Source organism: Neopelma chrysocephalum, unplaced genomic scaffold (genome assembly GCF_003984885.1).
Source record: "Neopelma chrysocephalum unplaced genomic scaffold, ASM398488v2 Primary Assembly neopelma1_134, whole genome shotgun sequence".
In the NCBI taxonomy this organism is placed as follows: domain Eukaryota; kingdom Metazoa; phylum Chordata; class Aves; order Passeriformes; family Pipridae; genus Neopelma; species Neopelma chrysocephalum.
The window spans coordinates 290,035-304,418 of record NW_020897796.1 but is presented as its reverse complement, the minus strand read 5'-3'; the positions used below and the strand labels follow the sequence as shown (position 1 = coordinate 304,418).

General features: G+C 59.3%; 4 protein-coding genes across 11 annotated transcripts in view; 1 reads left to right on the top strand and 3 right to left on the bottom strand.

Moving 5' to 3' along the window:
* The window catches only part of PCGF2 (polycomb group ring finger 2), a 10,697-nt gene extending 9,749 nt beyond the window's left edge, over positions 1-948 (top strand). For all 4 annotated transcript variants that reach the window (XM_027698909.1, XM_027698911.1, XM_027698910.1 and 1 more), the window contains exon 10: positions 433-948. In XM_027698909.1, coding sequence (XP_027554710.1) covers positions 433-753 — 321 coding nt within the window. In that variant the 3' untranslated portion in view covers positions 754-948. The remainder of the gene's footprint in view (positions 1-432) is intronic.
* The window catches only part of LOC113975162, a 5,832-nt gene extending 2,540 nt beyond the window's left edge, over positions 1-3,292 (bottom strand). The window contains exons 1-3 of one of the 2 annotated variants that reach the window (XM_027698906.1): positions 3,197-3,292; positions 2,770-3,157; positions 1,838-2,721 (exon numbers count right to left, since the gene is read on the bottom strand). In XM_027698906.1, the coding sequence (XP_027554707.1) occupies positions 1,838-2,685 (848 nt within the window). In that variant the 5' untranslated portion in view covers positions 2,686-2,721; positions 2,770-3,157; positions 3,197-3,292. Of the gene's footprint in view, positions 1-1,837; positions 3,158-3,196 lie in introns of both variants that reach the window. The other variant, XM_027698905.1, reaches the window with a different exon arrangement.
* Positions 3,293-3,323: 31 nt separating this feature from the next.
* CISD3 (CDGSH iron sulfur domain 3) lies at positions 3,324-4,485 on the bottom strand. Its single transcript, XM_027698913.1, has 3 exons — positions 4,164-4,485; positions 3,486-3,690; positions 3,324-3,445 (listed from the first exon to the last, which is right to left on the bottom strand). The coding sequence occupies exons 1-2, from the start codon at positions 4,362-4,364 to the stop codon at positions 3,511-3,513; spliced, it is 381 nt and encodes a 126-aa protein (XP_027554714.1). The 5' UTR covers positions 4,365-4,485; the 3' UTR covers positions 3,324-3,445; positions 3,486-3,510.
* Positions 4,486-8,942: 4,457 nt separating this feature from the next.
* The window catches only part of MLLT6 (MLLT6, PHD finger containing), a 41,518-nt gene continuing 36,076 nt past the window's right edge, over positions 8,943-14,384 (bottom strand). For all 4 annotated transcript variants that reach the window (XM_027698900.1, XM_027698901.1, XM_027698902.1 and 1 more), the window contains 8 exons: positions 14,196-14,262; positions 13,689-13,831; positions 13,230-13,418; positions 12,996-13,084; positions 12,288-12,646; positions 12,038-12,146; positions 10,003-10,365; positions 8,943-9,258 (listed from right to left, as the gene is read on the bottom strand). In XM_027698900.1, the coding sequence (XP_027554701.1) occupies positions 9,214-9,258; positions 10,003-10,365; positions 12,038-12,146; positions 12,288-12,646; positions 12,996-13,084; positions 13,230-13,418; positions 13,689-13,831; positions 14,196-14,262 (1,364 nt within the window). In that variant the 3' untranslated portion in view covers positions 8,943-9,213. The remainder of the gene's footprint in view (positions 9,259-10,002; positions 10,366-12,037; positions 12,147-12,287; positions 12,647-12,995; positions 13,085-13,229; positions 13,419-13,688; positions 13,832-14,195; positions 14,263-14,384) is intronic.

The following is a 14,384-nucleotide window of genomic DNA, read 5'->3' as shown; positions in this document are numbered from 1 at the left end:
GGGTGCCATGGGGTGCTGTGGGGTGCCATGGGGTGCTGTGGGGTGCTGTAGGGTACCATGGGTTATGGTGGGGTGCTGTAGGGTGCCATGGGGTGCTGTAGTGTGCCATGGGGTGCTATAGGGTACCATGGGGTGCTATAGGGTACCGTGGGGTGCTGTGGGGTGCTGTAGGGTACCATGGGGTACTGTGGGGTGCTATAGGGTGCTGTGGGGATCCGTGGGGTGCTATAGGGTACTGTCGGGTGCTGTGGGGTACTGTAGGGTACCATGGGTTACGGTGGGATGCTGTAGGATGCCATGGGGTACTGTAGGGTGCTATAGGGTGCTGTAGGATGCCATGGGGTGCTATAGGGTGCTGTGGGGTGCCGTGGGGTACCGTGGGCGCCACAGGGTGCCAGCCGTGTTCCTCTGCTCCCCCCTCCTTCCCCGCAGAACGGCCCCTTGCCTCTGAAGTACCGCGTCCAACCCGCCTGCAAGCGGCTCAAGCTGTCCCACCCCGCCCCTTCCGAGGGCACCAACACCAGCGGCGCCTCCGAGTGCGAGTCGGGCAGCGACAAAGCCCACAGCCCCGCCACCCTGCCCGCCACCTCCTCCTCCCTGCCCAGCCCTGGCACCCCGTCCCACGGCTCGCCCAGCTCCGGCACCGGCACCGCCCTCAACGGCACCTCGAACTGCCACCCCCTGGCACCCACCGGAGCCCGGTGCCGCAAAACCGGGACTGTGAACGGCAGCGCGGGCTCGGCCTTGACCTAAAAACCCCCGCCGCCCCCAAGCAGGGACTGCTCCCCCCGGGGGGCCTCCGGCTTTTCTTATTGTAGAGATTGTTCTATACAGACCTTATATATAAATATATATGTTGTACATAGGGAGAAGAAAAAAAAAAAAAAAGAAATAATTATACATACTTATTTTCTATCGACCGAGCAGATTAATTTAAAAAAAAAAAAACAAAAACGCAGAATAAGACACAGAAATGTGGGTGGGTATTTTTTAAATGTTCTCTCTTTTTCTGTTTGTTCGTTTGTTTGCGGTTGGTTTGGGTTTTTTTGTCGTTTCTCTGGTTCTGTTGTGGACTTTTTGGTTTCCCCTTAAGGGAGCTGCATGCCGGAGCTGGGAGCCACGCAGGTGCTGCCACAATTCCCTGTTTTCTCTAACGCTTTTTCCCCCTCTCTCCTCCTCATCCCTCTCTCCTCGCTCGTGTCCCGCCCGGAGGGGCCGTGAGTGGGGAGCCCTGGCTGCACAGGTAAGGGCCAAGCACAGGTAAGGGGCCAAGCACAGAAGCCAAAAACTGCCCCTCAGCCTCGCTGTGCTGGGGGGGTTCTTCTATTTTGTTTTTTTTTTTTTGCATTTTTGCGTTTATTTGGGGGTTTTTAGACCTGCAGCTGCCCCGTGGTCTGGGTATCCCACTCCCCCCCAGCTTTACCACGTGTGAGTTTGGGTCTTTCTTTGCTTTCTTCGCGTTCTCTGGCTGCTGTTTCAGGCTCTGGGCAGGCAAAGCCTCGCACAGACACTTCCCCTCCTTGCACAGTAAGTTCTCTCTTTTGGGTTGTTTTTTTTTCCCAGCTTAAAAATTATCTCTGCTTGCAGCTTGCTGGCACTGGGGGTTGAAGGATAACCCCCAGGAATATTTTCTCCTCCCTGGGGGTGCCGACAGCTCCGGGCACTGCCGGGAAATTTGGGGGCATCCAAATGGTTGGGGGTTTCAAATCCAGGAGGGTGTGGGGACCCCCCCCCCCATTTATTTTTGGTCTCCCCCCTCCCCACCGTCCTTCCCACCCTCTCCTCCTGCCCTCACACTGGGTTTTTAATAAAATAAAATACAAAAATAGCAGACTACAGTGCCTTTAGCCAGGAGGCTTCGGTGAGGGGCGAGTGTGGGAAGGTGCTGCCGTGCTTAGGGCGGGAGTGGAGCGGCTCCGAGGGGAGGGACCAACTTCCCACACGGACAGAAAAAAAAAAAGCACACGAGCCCCGGGGAATGCAGATCCCAAGGGTTCCTCTCCTGTCCTTGCCGGGGAGGGGGATGAAGGACACAAAAGAATTAGCAAAGTGCCTGCAGCGCCTGCAGCGCCCCGACGGCCCCCAGGGCACGGTGAGAACCAAAGGAAAGCGGGAATTGTAGGGACAGCCCGACTCCCGAGGGTCGGGAAAACACGGGATGTTTGTCACTGCAGCTTTTGATTTGGAATTACTGTTTTTTGGGAAGTGCTGCACCCCCGGCACGGACTCGGCTATAGCACAGCCCCAGGAGCTGGGGAGGCCCCGGGAAGGGTCCCCACGGGGCCACTTTTGTCTCTTGTCCCCATCCCCCGGGCTGGGGGGCTCCAGGTTTTGGGGGGGGGGCTCCGTTTGTCTCGACTTTGACACCCCTTTTCTCCTTGTAAATAGGCCAGGCTGGACTGTGGGAGGCGGCTGCCTCGGGCTGGGGTTTGTGTGGGGCTCGGGGATGGGGTGGTTTGGTTTTGGTTTTTCCCTCTGTGGTACAAACCCGATGGCTCTGTGTGTTTGCATCCTGTACGGCGTTTTAATGTCCTGTAAGATATCCCGATATCCAGGTATTTGTTCTTGGTTACACATTTGTATGGATACAGCTTTGTAAATGTAATAAATGCTGCAGACTGTCCTTCCCGCCCGCACAGGGGCAGCTCCGGGTGCCTCCGTCCCAAATCCCACCGGTCCTTCCATCCCAAATCCCGGGGGTCCCTCTGTCCCAAATCCCACCGGTCCTTCCATCCCAAATCCCGTGGGTCCCTCTGTCCTAAATCCCACAGGTCCCTCTGCCCTGCATCCTGCAGGTCCCTCTGTCCCAAATCACACAGGTTTCTTTGTCCTGCATCCCACAAGTCCCTCCATCCCAAATTCCACAGGTCCCTCTGTCCCAAATCCCACTGGTCCTTCCATCCCAAATCCCGGGGGTCCCTCCGTCCCAAATCCCACAGGTCCCTCTCCCCTTCATCCTGCAGGTCCCTCTGTCCCAAATCACACAGGTTTCTTTGACCTGCATCCCACAAGTATCTCCATCTCAAATTCCACAGGTCCCTCCATCCCCAATCCCAAAAGCCCCTCTGTCCTGCATCCCATGCATCCCTCCATCCCAAATCCCATGGGTCCTTCCATCCCAAACCCCACAGGTCTGACCATCCCAAACCCCACAGGTCTGACCATCCCAAATCCCACAGGTCTGACCATCCCAAACCCCACAGGTCCCTCCATAAGCAATCCCACGGGTCCCTCTGCCCCGCATCCCACAGGTCCCTCCATCCCAGAACACACAGGCCCCTCCATCCCACATCATGACCCAAAAAACCCCACTGTCCACAGGATTCCTTCTTTCCCAGCTGCTGCTGGTTCGCTGCAGCTCCTCAGTAATTCACATTTAACCGGGGTGGGGGCTCAGCATCCCCCTCCTCCCTCCGTGCCCGCGAGCGGGACGCGCATCCCGGTGATCCCGAGTGCATCCCGGTGGTCCCGAGTGCATCCCGGTGGTCCCGAGCTCCCGTGGGCTCCACGTCAGGGCTGGGGAGGCAGGGGGGCCCCCTGCACCTCCTCCCCGTTGTGGGTGCCGTCGCAGTACGGGGGGTTTTGGGTGCGTTTGCAGCCGCAGAGCCAGGCGGGCCCGTCCTCCTGGGGGGTGAAGCGCAGCGAGGACATCCCCGGGGCCGCCTTCTTGTGGGAGCCGTCGCAGAAGGGCTGCGGGCAGACGGGCAGGGGGTAAAGGGAGGGGGTCTGGGGGCGCCCGGCTGCTTCCCCGCGGGGTGTGTGAGACAGAGGAGGGGCCGCGACCCTCCCCATCCCACCCACACCCAGCGCATCCCTCGGGAACTGGGGGGGTGGCGGGAGAAGCCGGGGAGGGAACAGCGCCTCGTGCGCCCCAAAAAAAACCCAGTCTGGGACTGGGGGGGGAAGGAGGGTCCCTGTGGGGCTGGTCCTGCCCTGACCCCATCGGCATCCCCGCACATCCCAAGTGGAGGGAGTAAAGCCCCCCGGACCCCCAAGGAGTCCCTGGACCACCCCCAGCTCGCGGAGCCCCCACGGACCTCCCCGACCCCCCCGGCCCCTCCAGACCCCCCACTCACGGAGCCCCCCGGACCCTCCGGAGCCCCCCATGACCCGGACCCTCTGGATTTCCCCGAGCTCCCCCCGAACCCCCCCCCGGGCCCGACCTGGCGCTTGCTGTGCCCGCAGGAGCACCACGCGTACGTCTTGCCCGCCTTCAGCTCCACCGGGAAGGGCTCCTTGGCGGCGATCGCGGGCTGCGGGGGAGCCGAGGAGGAGGAGGAGGAGGAGGAGGAGGAGGAGAAGGGGGCCCGGCCCCGGGGAACCCTCAGCAGAGCCCCGAGCGCGGCCGGGCTGAGCCGGTGCATGGTGCCGGTCACCCTCCCGGGCTCAACCCCCCGATCCCGGTCACCTTCTCGGGTTCACCCCCAGCACATTCCCGGTCACCTTCCCCGCCGGCTCCTCCTCCCGCGCCGCCGGAAGGTTCGGGCCGGGCGGGCTCGGCGGGAGCGCCGGGCTCGGTGCGGGAACGTTCCACCGGGCGCGGATCCGCGGCTGCTGCCGGTGCTGGTCCCGGTGATGCTGCAGGTGATGGTCCCGGTGATGCTCCCGGTGCCCAATCCCGCTGTCCCTCCCGGTGCGCGGTCCCGGTACCCGATCCCGGCTCCTGTCCCGGTGCCCCGATCCAGGTGCCAGTGTCTGATCCCACTCCCTGATCCCGGTACCCCGATCCTGGTTCCAGTGTCTGATCCCACTCCCTGATCCCGGTGCCTTGATCCCGGTGCCAGTGTCTGATCCCACTCCCTGATCCCGGTGCCCTGATCCCGGTACCAGTGTCTGATCCCACTCCCTGATCCCGGTCCCAGGGTCTGATCCCACTCCCTGATCCCGGTGCCCCGATCCCGGTGCCAGTGTCTGATCCCACTCCCTGATCCCGATGCCCCGATCCTGGTTCCAGTGTCTGATCCCACTCCCTAATCCCGGTGCCCTGATCCCAGTGCCAGGGTCTGATCCCACTCCCTGATCCCGGTGCCCTGATGCCGGTGCCTCGATCCTGGTTCCGGTGCTGATCCCGGTTCCCGATCCCTGTCCCAGTCACGATTGCCGATCCCACCGCGCTGTCCCGGTGCCCGCTCCCGGTGCCCGATCCTTTTACACGGTGTCGGTGCCCAAACCCAGTCCCTGATCCCGATCCCCGGGCCTGATCCCGGTCCCTTTCCCGGGCGAGAAGGATCAGGATCCCCGGCTGCCGAGCACAGCCCTCCCCGTGCCTCAGCTTCCCCCCGGGAGAACGGGGAGCGTGGAAACCTTGGCTTTGGTGCTTCCAAGGAACAAACCCTTGGGAGAGGGGAGGACTGAGGAGCTGCTGGATGCTCGTGAGGTCAGCGAGTGGTTTTGGGCCCTCAGTGTGGGCTATCCCTGTTTTTTTGGGGGGAAAAACCTTTCCACCAACTGCTCCTCCCTCGCCCTGGTCTCCTCTCATTTCCAAAGTGAATTCCCCCGGGGATCCCACTCCTGCATCCTGAGAGCATCCCTTGCTCCAGATGCTGCCACACATTCCCTGTGGAAAGCAGGACCCGGCACCTTTCAGGGAATTCATCCCACAGCCCCTATTCTCGTTTAAATGTGCCCCTTTCTGCATTAAAAAACTCCATGATATTAATATTAATATTATTTATTATAATAAAGAACAGTCAAGCAGCGTGAAAAAAATATATCTTAGCTACATTACCTTAAATTGCCAAAAATATACACATTTTTCTCTTTTATTTAATTAAAAAAACCCCAAAACAAATCCAAAAAAAGACACATGCAACATACTAAATGAGACATCAGCATCAAAACGGGTAAAGAAACGTACCCCAGTGCAACTGAAACACAGATAATCTTTAGCTTTTCTTTTTCCTTTCTCCTTCTCTCCCTCTTTTTTTTTTCCACAGGGATACAACTGGCGACCTTCCAGCAGTGCCCCCTTCTCCCCCCTCCTCCCCTCAATCTGCCAAAGGGACCTTTGGCTCTGGGACAGGTTGAGGTGACAATTCCCAGGGATTGGGAGCCTTTGGAAGGTGTTGGAGAGGTGTTTTAAGTGCTTTATGTCTCTTATCCCCCTCGTCTTCTCCGGCCTCATCCCACCCTGTCCCAAGGAGATCCAGGGGGGGGGATCATATTCCAACTGCTGCCACCACCGAGCAGGGGGCCAGGGATGCTGCACAGCTCAGCCCTCCCTGATTTAACAGTGATCCTGCCTAAAAAAAACCCAATTCCTTGATTTCCAACCTCTTCCAACGCCTGGGTTCCCAAATATTCTCCCAGGAGTGGTGCAGAGCCCCAGCCAGCACCTCTCAGCCTCCTCACTCACCAATAAGTGCCTCTCACTGACCCCCTGCGTGTCTCCTGCTGTTGCCCAGGGATTTGGGCACCAAATCCCAAATTTGGGGTGATTCCAGCACGGATTCCGGGTGTTTTGGGAGATCATTGTACCACAACTCGCTGCACAATGGATTGATCCCAACAACCCTCCCTCCTTCCCATCCCTCTCTCCCTGGTTTCTGATTCTACAGGGGGTGAAATGTGGCTGAATTTTGGAAGAATCTGATCAAACCTGGGCACGACCTCAGGGCCTTGGGGTTATAACCCGGGCTGGAGGTGACGGGCACCACGTGGGCAACAACACTGGCAACGGGAATTTGGGATCTCGGAGCAACAAACAGTGAGAAATAAAATAAAAATCCCCCCCTTGGACAAACAGAGCCCAGGCTGAAACTCCTGCTCACCCAAACCAGTGCTGAGGAACATCTGCTCCCAAATCCCAAGGATCTGAGGGATGGTAGATCCACCACACAAAAACAGGCACTTCAGGGCTGAGGGGCAGCCCCGAAATTTAGCATTTTAGCCCTAATTTGCTGAATATATTTGCTCTCTGTAGCAGCTGCTTTCAAGCCCGAGACTCCTCACATGGGAAGGTGAGACCTGAGGTTTTTACAGCTCACCTGAGCCAGGTGAGCTTTAAAAACAGCCCCTGCACTGAGCAGGGGGTCCCCGTGCCAGGGATTTTGGGTGGCACCTCTGGGGGGTTGCCAAGGAGGGGGAACGACACAGCTGAGGGGGGGAGGGAGGGAGGGGGGAAACGAGAGAAAAAAAAATCAAAAGGAGTTTAAAAAGTGCAAGGACACAATTGTGCCAGAGCGATTTTGGGGGACAAAATGCTTGGGTTGAACTGAAAGATCTCAGTCACAGTTTGGAGGTGGCAGGTGGGGGGAGGTGGCACAGCTCACCCTGTCCCTCGGGAGGTGTTTGGGGACAGGGATGTGCCAGGGAAAAAGCCTCCAGGTCTGTGCTGCAGGGCCTTTTTTCCTGCTTTTTTTCCACTTTTAGCTGCCATCTCCACCTTCCCAATAGCTTCTTAACCTCATTAAAACATTAGCTTTTCTTTATATATATATAAAAAAATTATATATATATATATATATATATAATATATATATATTTCTGGGCAGACAGCAGCGTTCTGCCCAGTTCACAGAACTGCAGGCTGAGAGCAGAAAAGGTTTTCTCTCTCCTTGTTTTTTTTTAGCCTTATTCAACCATCGTGGTGACAATATCTCCCAAACAACCAAATAAAATAAAATAAAATAAAATAAAATAAAATAAAATGGAAGAAAGATATTTAGCAGATGAGTTTTGCCTAGGACAAGCTTTTCTAGCACATCAGCACAGCCCCACTGCTGACAGATTTGAATAGTGCAAACTAGTTTTAAAGGCAGTGGGAATGTGCTGAAAAATGTCATTAAGGTCCAACAACTTGGTTTTTAAGACCCTCAGAGTTTTTTTTTTGTCAGCTGGAGCCTTCCTGCCTGCCCCCAGGAGCTCTGGGGTCACCCAGGGCACGAGGAAAAGGGGCATTGGTACGTTTGACGTAGGGGTTCCCCTTCCCCAGAGCTGCCCCACCTGTCCTTCCATCCATCCATCCTTCCATCCATCCTTCCATCCATCCATCCTTCCATCCATCCATCCATCCATCCATCCTTCCATCCTTCCATCCATCCTTCCATCCTTCCATCCATCCTTCCATCCATCCTTCCATCCATCCATCCATCCATCCTTCCTTCCATCCTTCCATCCATCCATCCTTCCATCCTTCCATCCCTCCATCCCTCCATCCATCCATCCAAGCTCAGAGGAAGCCGATTCCCGGCTGAGATTCCAGGCTGCAAGATGGAATTAAGGTCAAAAGGTGGAGAACGACGAAGGATCCGATGTCCCGGCTCAGGATTCTGGTCACTGTCCCATTCCTTGGAGATCCCCTTTTCCCAAGAGCCCAGGACCAGTGGAAGAACATGGTTTTTGCCAGACTGGAGTGATCTGTGGTGGGTAGGAAAGGACAGGGATGGGATTTGGGACTCTCTTCCCCAAACACATTTTGATCTCCGAGCTCAGGTCCAGGAATCAACCTCCAGGCTCAAAAATGCACCTTCTGGCGTTGGATAAATCCCGGCTACAGCCACTTTTCCACACTGAAATGTTATCCTCTGGGAATCCTGGAAGGGAAGAGACGGCCCAGAGCAGGAATGTGCTTTTCAGGTGAGGGCAGCACCGACCCCACAGCAGCTGGCAGGGCAGGTGTGGCAACGTCCTTCCAAGGAGCAGGTGGCCTTCACCTCCTTCCCCAGCTCCACTCCTCATCCATCATTCCCACTTGTGTCATTCCAGGCCGGATTTGGCTCCAGCTGAGCTGGAGAGAAGAGCCCAGCGGGTGAGAAATCCCAGCTCCAGGAATTCTTCCCGACGTCCCCACCTGGGCACGGCCACCACGCCCCTTCCCGGCGCTGTCACATCCAGTGGGCACTGCCAGGATCCTCGGGCTTGGCACAGGGGGAGATCCCACCCCCAGGAATGCCCCTGGGAGGGGGGGTTACACGCAGGCAACCACCCCCCCCCCGGCGGGGAGGAGGTCGGCGGGATCTGGCGGAATTCCTGGAATTCCCTCCTCCACACGGAGCAGGTTGGCAGGGAAACCCCCCCCACCTTCGCTCCTCACGGCCACAGACGTTCTGTCTTCCCAAAAAAGCACCTCTTGGCATCGCCCAGCGCCGGGAATGCTCCTCGGAAGCCTTGTGCTCATTGCTCTAACAGTGTCAAGGTTGGCTGTGGAAAAGCCACGTTCCCCTTGGGGAGAGGAGTTGGCTGCTGGTTTTTTCGGGGTCGGGGGAGGGGAGCTTAGCCCTTGTCCTGGGTAAGAGGAGCTCCCTTTTCATTCATGTTCTTTAAAAAAAAAAAAAAACAAACAGAAAGAGACGCAGAGGAGACAGGTATGAGAGGAGACAGGAATCACAGAGCCCTGATGTGCTGCACGCCCGGCCCTGCTCGCTGGCACCTCTCAGGCTCCTCCAAAACCAAGAGACACGGCAGCCCCAGGGTTCCCTCTGCCTGGTTCAGGCCCAACTGGCCCCTCAGCCCCGGCCTGTGGCTCCTAAATGTCTCCAGCCAGGGCTGGACCTCCCGGGTACAGGCACAGGGAGAGGGGAGGGATGGAGGAGGTGGAATTGTCGCCCCACCAGCCCCTGGACAGCAGTGTCCTGGTACCAGGCTGTTCACAGAGAGGCTGGAAGCCTCTCCACCTCTCCTCCGGGGTGCAAGACTCCTCCTAACCCCTGGGGGTCAACACGGAGCCACCTTCGTGTTCCAGCCCTGCCTGGGGCACCTCATCCCATCCAAATCCTGGGGAGGAGGGAGCCAAACCTCCGGCCTGTCCCTGCCTGGCTGCTGCAGCGGGTCAGCTCTGTGTCTGCACACACAGGGAAGGGACATTTGGGAGCCCCCGTGCCTGCCAGGGGCCCCGGGAATCCTCGGATGCGGGATCAGGACGCGCCACTGGCCGGGCAGGGACGCAGCAAAGCCGAGGAGCATCCCGGCCCTGCTCCCTGCCTGCTCCCCCAAATAACCTGGAGCACAGGGGGTGTCTCCCCGGGGCTCTGGGGGTCAGGGGAGTGCCAACAGCATACGCACCGTTCCTTTCGGGGTGTTGCCGTCGGCCTGCAGGTTGAGGAAGGGGTTGGGCTGTGCTGTGAGGACGGGTGGGAGGCCCGTTCCCGAGGCCAGGAGGCTGCTCCCAGGAGTGCTGAGCGGTGGGGTGGCCTGGGGGGCGGCCAGGAGGGCATTGCTAGGGTTGAGCTGCTGCGGGGACAATGAGGCCAGGAGGGAGCTGGTGCTGGGGGGCGGTTGGGGGGCCGAGGTCATCAGGGCGGGGGCCGAGGTGGCGGCCAGGAGGGAGCTCATGGACAGCTGGGACGAGCTGCTCATCTGCAGCCGCTGCAGCTCCCGCTTCTGCTGGATCTGCTGCATCATCTGGAACACCAGGGCCTGCTGCTCCTGCGGGGAAAGGGGGAGGGAGACGAGTCACAGCGGGGACAGAGGAGGTGGCACCTCACGCGGGAGCCACGCGGGCTCCAGCTGCACCAGGAGAGGTTCAGGTGGGGTATTAGGGAAAATTTCTTCGCTGGAAGAGGGGTCAAGCACTGGAACAGGCTGCCCAGGGGAGTGGTGGAGTCACCATCCCTGGAAGTGTTCAAAAAGCAAGCAGAGGTGTCACCAGGATATGGTTAAGTGGGATTCGGTTGATGCTTGGACTCGATCTTGGAGGCCTTTTCCAACCTCAGTGATTCCATGACACACTCTATCCCAGGCAATGCCACAGGAGGCAGGGAGAAAGTCCCCCTGATCCCATCTCTACAGGGAGAGAGAGGATCAGTCTGCCTTGTGTTCATTAACAGCCTGTGCCTGTGACCTTTCCAACCCCACTGTTTCCCCACACACAGGATTAGTGAACCCTCACCCAGACACCTGCAGGCACACAAATCCACTCAGCAATTCCCAATCCATCAACCCAGGGATTTTAAGCCTGTGGCATTCACCATCCTGGATTTCCAGACTGGCTCCTAATTTCCTCCCCTGGCTCAGCCCTGACCCACGGGGTGGGCGCAGCTGAGCAGGACCTGGGGAGGGGGGATGAGGGTCACACCTCACCTGCATCCAGAGGGACGCCCTCAAACCCAGCAAACTGCAGGAATCACTATGGCAACCATCGACCACTGCAGCAGGCTGAGAGCTGACATTGTTCTGCCCCCACGGGGCTGCAGCTGATGACACGGTGACATCAGCTGCTCCACACAGAGGCCCTCGGAAATTTGCTTTTCCCGGGATATAAATAGCCTGCCTGACCCAGAAACCCATCCAGAGCAACGGGCCAGGTTCCAGGGAGAACAGAAACGAGCAGAGCACAGCTCCATTGATGGGAGCTGGTGGAATTCCTGGGTGGCTCCACGCAGGGCAGGGACAGCGCCGAGGTCTCCGCAGGGCACTGACTGTGGTTTTACACCCTGTCTGCCACCTCTGCACGCAGCCTTTCCCACCACAGGGCTGCTGTCTGACCCCCTGAGGGTGCAGGCACAGGGCCAAGAGCCTCAGAGCAGCTGCCTGGTCCTTTTCCCTGACCCCAAAAATCCTCAGCCACCTGCAGAGTCCTGCTGGCATTTCCAGTTCTCCGGGTGAAATGTGCCCAGACACGGATCACCTGCCTCAGGACTAAGAGCAATTTGGTGTTTACCTCCTTCTAACCTCAAACAGTGTCCTCAAGAGTGCTCCTCATCTCCTGAGCCCAGAGCCCAGCCCCTCCTGGCAGCAGGATCAGACACGATTTGCATCCAAGGATGGCTGGAGGAGGTAAGAGCTCAACGCATTTTACTCTCCCCCCGATTTTAGGGAGGCTCAGAGTTCCCACCTTCTCACCCCCCTCAGGACGTGGGAAACCCAGATTAAATTTTTTCCCTCAAAGAAAACGGTTCAAACCCCAGCTCCCCTCCTTGGGAGGTGCTGCACCTTCCTGCCTAAAGCTTCACTCCTCATTCCATCATCCACAGCATCCAGGAGCCGGGAAAAGGCGCCCGGCTCGGCATCCCCGTGGGCAGGGGACTCAGGGGAAGGAGAGAGCCCTAAATTTTGCCCTCTGCTGCCAGGTCTCCCCACTGAACAGCTCAGCACTCACCGGATTAAGGGGCTGGGAAGTCAGGAGCTGCTGGAGCTGCTGGAGCTGCTGCTCGTGCTGGTGCAGGACGTGCCGCTGCTGCTCCGTCAGGGGACTCAGGCTGGGAATGCTGCGAGGAGGGAGCAGAGCAGGGAACATCAACGCGGCCTCTCTTGCTTCCTGGACTCACAGGGCTCGTCCCTCCCTCCCTCCCGGGGCTAAACTGCTGCTGGAGAGGGCAGGGCCGTGCCCCCGAGCCCCCCGTCCTCACCTGCTCAGGCTGGTGGAGAGCTGCAGGGCCGGGGGCCCTCCCGGCCCCTGCGTTGGCGCGCTCCCGGGCTGGGCGGCCTGGGCTCCGTTCAGGTTCCCCAGGATCCCGTTGATGGGCATCTGCTGGCCTCCTGCCAGGGTCCCCATCAGGCCGTCCACCATGGGCACCGTGGAGAGGCTGTGGCTGGCACTGGTGCCTCCCCCCAGCCCGCCGCCGGCCACCCGGGCCAGGCCATTCACCTGCTGCACCCCGGGCAGGGGTAGCGAGGCAGGACTCTGCTGCAGCATGGGCAGGGGCGGAGGGGTGCTGTGGAAGGACAGGGAGGAGCTGCTCCTGCTGGGACACCCTGAGTGAGGGTCCTGGGGGAGAAACGGACACAAGAGCATCGGACTGGGGCGGCTGCCAGAGGTCGGCTCAGCTCCGAGGGCAGGAGCTGGAGGTGGGAAGGGGGGGACTGTGAGTGCAAGTGCAGGTCAGAGGGGTCCCAGAACTCAGACATGCTTTGGCTGGATCTCCAGGATAACCTGGAAGCACTCTCACCTCACGCTCCCGGTCTCAGCTACTCTACTCTCAGACCTCAGCACTGAGATGAAGAACGGGCACTCCGGGGAAGGAATTCCTGATTCTGAGCCTGGGCTACTGAGTCAGAGTCCTGGGACTGCACTGCTCCCTCCCTGAGTCCCTTCCCGGGTGCAGAGGCCGTGTTACCTCAGAGGAAGTGGAGAGGGAGTTCTCAATCCCAAAGCTGTTCTTGCAGGGGGGGCTCTTGCTGATGCTCAGGGAATCGTTGTTGCAGACTGGAGGAGGGGAAAGAAGCGAGGATGCAGAGTCAGGGCTGGAGCCTGACGGCCAGGGACAGCATGTAAATGGGTCAGACCCCCTCACCGTGACCCCCCTGCCCACCCTGGGGCACAGAGGGTGTGTCCCCCCTGGTCCCCTCACCATTGGGAGGCAGGATGTACTGGGCCTGGCTGCCTGGGCCGTTGCTGCTGGTCACCACGGGGAAGGGGACGGAGAGCTGGACGTTGAGGAGCTGCAAACGCTCCTTCTTGGCCGTCAGGGTCATGATCTGCTCCTGCAGCCGCTGGTTCTCCTTCTGCAGCGAGTGCAGGGCCTTAAGCATTTCTACAACTGCAGGGGAAGGAAGGGAGCAGGGGGCAGGGGAGAGAAGGGAGGACGGAGAAAAGAGGAGAAGGGGATCAGGGGATCCACAGTTAGACCCCACTCTGGGAGGAGATTGGCCCCAACCCCCAGCCCCACTGGCAGCTACTCCCCCATGGCACCACCACACACACACTGGTGCTTTGTCCCCCACCCGGCTCCGCTGCCTGCGGGCAAAATCCCAGCTGGCTCCCACACAAACACACACACAGGGAGCTCTCCTCTCTCTCAGTGACTCACTGTTCACTCCGGCTTCCCCGTTGCCCTGCTTCTCCAGGAGCTGCTCGATGTTGGGGGTGGCCTGGGGAACATTCTCCAGCTGCCCACTGCTGCTGCAGGACACGGTCTGGTCGAAGAGGGTCGGCAGGCTGCTGATGGGGGACCTGGGCGAGGGTTGGGGGGTGTCAGAGGGGCTTCCCTGCTCCATCCTCCTCCACTCCCTGCTCCCACAGCTCCCGTGCCTCATGCTGGGAGTGGCTGCATCCCCCCCCTGCCTCAGCCTCCTCTGCTCCACTCCAGGTGAGCCCCTCATTCCTGTTAGTCCTGGCTTGCATCAGGAAAGCAAAGCTGACCCATCCCCTCCCATCCGATCCCATCCCATCCCATCCCACTCCCAGCCCCGAGGAGCAGGGAAGGAGCCGCCTCCTCCTCCCCCAGCCTCTTTCCCTCTCCTTGCTGTGTCATCCCGCGGCTTCCCGGGGCGCTCCCGGTGCCCGCGGGCGGGGAGGGCTCCTGAAGGACACTCACATGGAAGAGAGACTCTCCTGCGGCGACGTCCCTCGGCAGCCGAAGCTGCAATCCTCCAGGTCCGGCTCTGCGCGGGGAGAGGGACAGAAGGGGCCGGTGTTGAGCGGCGGCCGGTGCCCGGGGTGTCCCCGCTAGATGGGAGCACCGAGCAGCACCGAGACACCGACAGACACCGACAGACAGACACCG